This window comes from Histoplasma capsulatum, genomic scaffold, assembly GCF_000149585.1.
Source record: "Histoplasma capsulatum NAm1 scaffold_11 genomic scaffold, whole genome shotgun sequence".
In the NCBI taxonomy this organism is placed as follows: domain Eukaryota; kingdom Fungi; phylum Ascomycota; class Eurotiomycetes; order Onygenales; family Ajellomycetaceae; genus Histoplasma; species Histoplasma mississippiense.
In genome coordinates this window covers 431,449-439,398 of record NW_001813972.1, presented here as the reverse complement: position 1 = coordinate 439,398, position 7,950 = coordinate 431,449, and the positions used below count along the sequence as shown (strand labels likewise).

Sequence of the window (7,950 nt, the reverse complement as noted above, 5' to 3'; positions counted from 1 at the left end):
ACAGAATGATCCGCTGGTCCCTAGAAGGTTGGACCAGCTGCTAGCTATATACACGCAGTATCGTAAGCAGATCGAACTTGCTATGATGTAGATGGCGTAGTATGATGCAAGTGGCAAGATAATGCCTTGATTTCAAACCTGATATGACGTTGGTGCTGCTATGTTCGGCGATGTCATATCTTTAGGGCTAGTTATCGCTAATTCCGGCCTAGCACTGGCACCTTAGTGCGGGTTTCTTACAATTCTCTTTTCAAAGACAGCTCAAAACATCTGTTTAACCGTCTTTTCATATTTTATTATATAAACATTTCTATGAGCAAGCTGTTATTCTGATTGATGAAATGTTTATATAAAAATTATATTCTTTTCACATTCAACTGTGCATTCATTAAATCATCTGACTCTTTCTCAATCAAAGATTTGAAAATGCTCATACTAATGACTTTATTCAAAACATTGAAAAGTATGATAAGATTGTATTTCAGAGTATCTGTGTTGCCTTCATTTTCATAAACTCATATGATGTAGAAGTTTGTGAGGAGATCAAACTTTAATAATATTATCTATACTGATTAAGAAATCTTATTGAATAGTATGAAGATTTTTTAATATTTGATTATAGAGATTATTTTACTATTTCTCTGTAAGTTTATATGATGTATCAGATTGAGATTTGAATTTATTATTAAAATACGAAGCTTCTCATCAGATGGTGATTTTGATGATTTCAAGAAAAATCTCTAAACAATGAGCATGAATCTGTATGTAAGATCATTTAATTGATTTTAATTCACATATACATGATTATATTTGAGAGAATAGTTTTTTTCAAAACATTATAAAGATGAAGAAAGCTGTGAAGAAAGATGTGAAAAAGAATGTAGAAAAAGAAGAGAATATTGAAATATTATCATTTTAAAAAATAAGCAGATGTAAAAAAGAGGTAAATCATATGATAAAAGCAGCATTTCAATATAACTGAGTTTGAATTAGTGATATTTTGACATCACAGATGTGGCAAAAAGAGGGGTTTCAAATTTAGTATTTGACATTGTAAATCACAGATCAATTTTATCTCAGTAAGTTCAAATCTTTTATAATTTCAATTGCAACAGCATGACATTAAATTACTTTAATTACAAGTTATACGCTCAGAGTAATTTTCATCAGAGGGTTTGAAAAGAAATGATTCATTCTTCTGTAGAAATTGTTGAGATTTTCATAGATTTTTCAAATTGTTCAACTTTGACTTTCAATTACACAATCATCATACGTATTTGATATTTGTGAACCACTTTAGCTTGTAGCTAAAGAGAAGAAGAATATAAATATATAATTTTTATATTAAAAAAATCAATATTTAATATAGATGTATCTTATTGAAAATGATCATTTTTTTTTCTGATTAAAATCAAGTAAATAGCAGATTGTTCCTGTGTTTAAAAAAAAATGAGTTGACTTTGAGGTGATACTTCATATCTAAGAAATGAGAATATGAAAATAAAAATTGATACTGTTGTAAGAACATTGATTTTCCTAGATCTCAAGATGATACAGAGATGCTGAATAGATGAAATTGATTTGATATTCTCACTTATATCAAAGGTATAGAGCAAATCATTCCTGTGTTGCTAACAAATTGAAACTGTTTTTTCTCAGACACTTCACAGAATAATTGCACATCACAGAATTAAAGACTTATTTAAGTTAACTCATTATCAATTTGAGATTAGCTTGTTTAAAGAGTGACTAATCATTAAATCAGTGTTAAAACAGCAATTATCCTGCGAAGCGGCTGAGCTTGCTGAGATAAGGTCAACCCCGTAAATCAAATTCTCTAACCATAGCATAAAACCCTTCGCCAAGCTGAAAGTTGAAAGTACCCCTCGCATTGTATCATATCCTGCCTCGGTTAGATTCTCTGATATGGAAAAAAAATGAAGAATGGGTTGGCAGGCAACAAGTTCACTTTAACTGACAGTGTCAAGAATAAGTAGATGTCAATAGGACTGAGGCAAGAGGTGGATGAATAATAGGAAATTTGTACTTCTTATGCTCATATCCAGGGGGAAAAAAAAAAGGTCTCAAGGTTCATCCTAATCATATTTCTAAAAATAAAACCAAAGGCAAGTATAAAGGGTCATTTGGAACTTAAAAAGATGCTCATGAATATTATCTAGATCGTATCTAGAAAAGGAGAGATCACCATCACAAACTACAAGACAATTTATACGTTCGGACCAGCCTGCACTACAAGCACACTCGCTTGGACGGCATTCGACGTTGACGTCATCGCCTCGCCAAGCGCACCGAGTGCCCTCTTTGCTTCCGAACCGATCTCTCCTGAGGACGACAGTCCTGCGGATGTCAGTGTGCCAGTGACCACGTTACTACGGCCGACGATGACCAGGTCGCCGGTATTTTCCTTCGAATTTCCAACGTCAGCTTTTGCGGCGTCGAGGACAGCAGTGACTATAGTTGCTGGCGCTGTTGTAAGATCCTGGAAAATCACACGGGAACTGAGTGCCTCTGGTATGGAATCACGGAGGGTATTAAAGAAGGAATTATCAGTATCCTTATCCTGACAGGTTGAAGTTGATGGCGTATTGGGACCTCCTTGCGCAGGAGAGGCGGCGCTAGTTTCATCGTTTGTATCAACATGCAAAATCGTAGCAGTTACGGCTGTGTTTTTAGCTAGCTGGAGGACGAGGCGGAGTGCAACTTTATCATCTGCACCCCCAAGGTAAGGAAAGAAAATATGGTGTCCTTGGTTCAGAGCCGGAGACAACGTAATGTCGGTTGCTTTATAAACACTAGTACCGCTCATGGAACGGCTCAAATGTCCAGGTTGCGGCCTGGTTAACTGTGGTCCGCCAAACCCTTTGTTAACAAAAACTCCAACAGGGCATTTCGCCTGTTTCAAGACATTAGACACAAATGCAGCATGAGGTCCGCTCGAGAATTTTTCTGTTTTATCGTCGAAGAGGAGAATCTGATGTTCACTCATGACCCCTGTTTCGCTCCAAGGAAGAAGAATAAAATCTGATGAGAGATCACGAGCCTTGTTGACAATGGTCTCGGCGTACGCGTGCTCAGGAGAAATAACGACAGCACCAGACACAACAAGTGTGTTCAGCTGGCTAAAGGTCCTGAACGTATTCAGGATTGGGTCGCTGAAGCTGTAATCACGAACTTCTGATACCTTCATTACACTAGAATCACGGTCCGTAAGTTCAATTAAACGAAGCCCATGAACTTCCACAGGGCGTTCTTTGCTGGCGGGGATCTCGTTTTTCCGGTCCTCATGGCGATGGTGGACCTTACTGCTAGTAGTTTTTGTATCATCTCCAAGACCCAACAGAGAGACAAAGGTAAACAGCCCTGCCAAGTTGTCGAGTCGTAAATAAACGAGGAGCTTCTGGGTAGATGAACCTCGTGCTTTCTGCTGGGCGATACCTGAACTACCTGAAGGGTCACTCTCAGACGAGATTTCATTTCCATCCCAGTCGATCTCGCCGCGCCTCCACCTCTCCATTCTATCTCGATACGGCTCCGGGTACAGATAAAGAGTAAGCGGTGTCGTAGCAAATGTAGTAGCAAGCGCCATGACGACGAATATCGTAAAAGTTCGGCTGCTGAGAATTTTCGCTTGAAGACCGATGTTCTACCCAGTTGGTAAGCCAGATCGTTTCCGAACAGATGGAGGGACAATTATGAAAAAGGTTTTACCTACCAGGACAATAAGTTCAACCAACCCCTTACAGCTCATTAATACGCCAATAGCAGCACTTTCCCTCCAAACAAGACCATTCAGTCGAGACGCAAGCATCCCTCCAGAGACTTTAGCTACAAAAGCAATGACGATAACAGCGATCACGTAACCCCAGATTATTCCGGTATCCAGCAGCCCAATATTAGTGTTAAGCCCAGAAAGCGCAAAGTATAGAGGAAGGAAGATGGCTCCGATTAAATCTTCGATCTTCTCCGTGGTCTTTATGGCAAACCCTCCTTCATGCGGGCAGATGAGTCCGACTAAAAACGCACCAAAAATTGCGTGCACACCTATAACCTGAGTAAAGAATGCAGCACCCAGTGCGAGAAGTAAAGTCAGCGCGACCACAGACTGATCAGGGCCATTATGTAGACTGCCAGTACGCTTCAGGTACCAGATGAACACGGGCCGAACAGCGAAAGTTAAGAATAGGACGAATCCAACACAAGTCAGCAAGACCCAAAGGGCAGTCAGTCCAGTACTTGCGTTGACAAGAGCAACGCAGAGGGCGAGGAGAATCCAGCCAACAATGTCGTTACCGACTCCAGCAGAAAGCACGATCTCGCCTACTGTCGTGTTGAGGAGTTCAAGCTCCGTTAGGATACGGCAGAGGACAGGGAAGGCCTATTAAAATGAAAATTAGTTACAAATATGAGAAACCAATAGCATTGGAAACGAAGGGGCTAACCGTGATAGCCATTGCGATACCAATGAAGAGAGCGTAGGTTCCAAAACTGATCGGGGTCAGAGATGGGTCGTCTCTGAATTCGTTGTACAAGCCATATGAAACTGCACAGCCGAACCCGAACGGTAGGACCATTCCCGCTGCAGACACACTTACGGCAACCCTCCAATTGCTCAACATGGAGCGCATATTTGTTTCAACGCCAATCATAAACAGGTAAAGAACCAGTCCTAGGTTGGCCACGAGATTGAGATTGGGTATCGATTCATCCGGGAAGATCGCAGCACGGAATCCAGGTATCCTTCCCATGACTGACGGACCTAGAATAATGCCACCAATAACCTCAGATATGACCCGAGGCTGGCGAATCTTTGAGAGAGGGTAATGGAGAGCCCGGCATATGATAATGATAAGGCCTGCCTTATCGAATCGAGGTACAACAAGCATTAGTTCGGCGGCCACCATGTAGTATATCCTGGATGAGGAACGTATTGCGAAGAAGGCTTACTTGAATGATGAAGAGAGTGATGGGGTTCTTGGGGTCATATTTCGACGGATTAGAATGGTCAAAAATCCCTCCCTGAGGAGTTGCCCTCACTGTAGGTGTTGGGGAAGCCATCGCAGTCGTGGTTGTAACTGAAGCCATGATCCACCAGCGACGACCTCGAAACCCTACACAAATTCAGACAAAAGAGCTGAGGAAGAGGTCGGAGAATAAATAAAGCGTCCCTTTCCATCCCGCCTTCATACGGGCTTCTACTGGGGGTGGGAGAGAGGAAGGAAGAAGAGATATCGGGAGAACATCAGCAGCTCTCTAACCTCCCTCCATCAGAAGCTTCAAGGCAAGCTGTCGTTGGTGGCTGGTGGTTAGCTCGGCGCTAGTCATAGAACCCGACCGATAATGATGCCACTATTTTTCGCATCAGGCTTAGAGAGAAAGCTGAAACCCATTTCACCGTGCTGCATACCCCACCATGCGATAAGGCGTGTGATGGTTGGCTGGTTGTTGGCTGGTTGTTGGTAGTTGGCTTGCGATGTCCATCCGCGTGGAAGAGTCCAAGCGAGGCTCATGAACGCCAAGCCTGGCCTTTTCCCGCCTGACTTCGGGGACTTGGCCCGCCGGCGTGACTTGGCTTGATTTATGGCGGGGGATTTGTTTCGATGCCATCCACAGGTGGACTTGCGCCCATACATATGGGCGATCGTTCTCTATCATGCGCCATGAGCCAATCTCGCAAGGCGGGGCATCTGCTGTCTCTTGATATTGGTCATGTCGCTAGCCTTTTCCGCCGTATTTTATCATGGCAACGAGTTCTCAATTTACCATGTTTCGGAATGACTTGATTGCGCCAATGTCGCTCGATCTACGAAAAACCGAAAAACACCCTTACATTCATATGTCAATCACGACGGATGAAGCTGTGAGATACCATTCATTGCATCCCCTCCCCTCCCCCCCCGGGTGCGCTCAACAACGGAACAAAAAGCCACACAAACTCACACAACGCGTGTTTCGATTGACGTAAAGTGACGATAACTCACTTCGGAAACTACAACGCTAAATATACGGGTAGGAGAATGCTCGACAGAGATAAATCCAGAAGGACCATCTCAAAGCTATGTGGTTTTTCCACATCCTCTCCTTCTTCTGAGCCTGCGCAGATCAAACTTTTCAGTCGGGGGTCTAAGCAATTGCTCTGGTGCGGTGCAGTGCAATGCAGCGGGAAGAAGAGCTGGGGGCAATAATACAAACAAACTTTCAGCATCAAACAGGTTGAAAGAGGAGAGGAGGGGAGGGGAGAATGTGGTGATTTTAAACCAGATAATGGAGGAATGGATGCAGGTGACAGGCTCTATAATAGTTCGCTGGGATCACCAATTTAATGGATATGTCTAATCCGTATTGCTGGGACCAAAGAACCCGGCACACCGAATGGGGAGGGAATGAATGAAAGGTATATATATGGAAAGGAAAAAGAATCATAGAAGTTTACCCAGAATAATAATAGGCGTAGAAATTGCTTTTTACAAACGAGGACATAATAAGGCAATGATAAGGATGATAATAATAATAATAGTCAATGAAGATATGAATATATGAAATAAAAACTAAAGTAATACCACGTCACGACGACGAACCCTGCTGTTGCTGCTGCTGTTGCTCAACCGCTCTCCCCCACACTTTCTCAAAACTCGGAGTGCCATCGCCGTCACCGTCATCATTACCCCCACCAGCGGGCGGCACCGACGGATGCTCACGCTGTTGGATCCCCAGGGCATCAGCGCTCTCCTCACCCCCTATATCCGCCACGTCACCTTTCCCGCCGCTGCCCAACTCGCCAACGTCCGCCCTCGGTGCAGGGGAACCACTTGAACCCTGGCGCGACGCATTATTGGCATTGTCAGCATTTCCACTAGTAGCCGTCGCTGAGGGAAAGTGTTCTCCCGACCAAATCGAACAGTCCTCCTTGTCCGAGCCGCGGAGAGGTAGCGTCACGTCAGCGAAGTTGGTGCTATAGACAACGGCGGCGAAGGCTTCTAGTTCGCGCACGCCTTGTTCCATGGCTGTGAGGTAGTCATTGGGGGGTTTGGTGCCGTTTCCGATGACATGGGCTTGGCGCGCGATTACGGCGAGGATAGTTGCGAGCTTGGCCTTAGAGGGTGTAGTGGGGGCGGAGGTGTACGTGGCCGGAGTGAGGGTCACGGATGAGGAGAAATTTTGCAGGTGTTGTTGCTGCTGATGGTGCTGTGGCGTGGAGGATGAGTGGTGGTGAGAAGGAAGGGGATTATTGAAGGCTTCGATGGCGCAGTTTTTATCGATTAGGGTGGAGAAGGCTTCGTTGTTGAGAAGGGTAAATATTTGGCTGAATTGTGGGGAGTCGATGAGGTCGGAGGTCTCATCTAGGAGATGGCGGAGGCTGGAATTGCTTTGTGGTGACGAGGCTTCCGAAGCCGAGAGGACGCCAGATTCCTCCAGGACGTAATTCTCCTGATCCCGCGAGGGGAGGAGATATGGTAGCCACATGGTAGATCTGTAAACGGCGTTTTATTTTTTATTTTTATTTTTTTTGATTTAGTATGCTATCAACCAAAATAAAATAAAAATAAAAAACGAAGTATACTAGGTACTATGTTAGAAGTGGCAGAATGCGGGGCCTCACTTTCGCTCTTCCTCCGTAGCACCTTCAATCCTCTTCCGTACAGCGAGTGTCAATTCGGATAACCTTTCCTGCGTGATATCCTCTCGTGGATTTACTGGTCCAAATACATCCTTGACAGCTTCCTTTGTCTTTTCCATCAACTGTCGCCAGCCACGGTGTAGCAGCCACCAACTAAATGTTAGAAAGCGACGATTTGTTTCGAAGTCATTGCCAAAGGCATGTCCAATGCGTTCGTCATCATGGTCCTCAAGATTGATAACTGACTGGTCCTGAGGAGGGGACGCGAGCGATACCACGCTCGAGAGGTAATTTCGTCTGCCGAGGAGGTGAGC

At 44.1% G+C, this 7,950-nt stretch overlaps 1 protein-coding gene across 1 annotated transcript; it reads right to left on the bottom strand.

Annotated features, from left to right (window-relative positions):
• Nucleotides 1-2,227: 2,227 nt before the first annotated feature.
• HCAG_08389 (conserved hypothetical protein) lies at nucleotides 2,228-7,755 on the bottom strand (the record flags this gene model as incomplete). The annotated part of the gene is made up of 9 exons (XM_001536557.1): nucleotides 2,228-3,664; nucleotides 3,734-4,396; nucleotides 4,461-4,877; nucleotides 4,966-5,129; nucleotides 5,426-5,666; nucleotides 5,782-5,821; nucleotides 6,127-6,190; nucleotides 6,597-7,489; nucleotides 7,619-7,755. 9 exons carry the CDS (start codon nucleotides 7,753-7,755, stop codon nucleotides 2,228-2,230), a joined length of 4,056 nt encoding a protein of 1,351 aa, XP_001536607.1.
• Nucleotides 7,756-7,950: the final 195 nt, after the last annotated feature.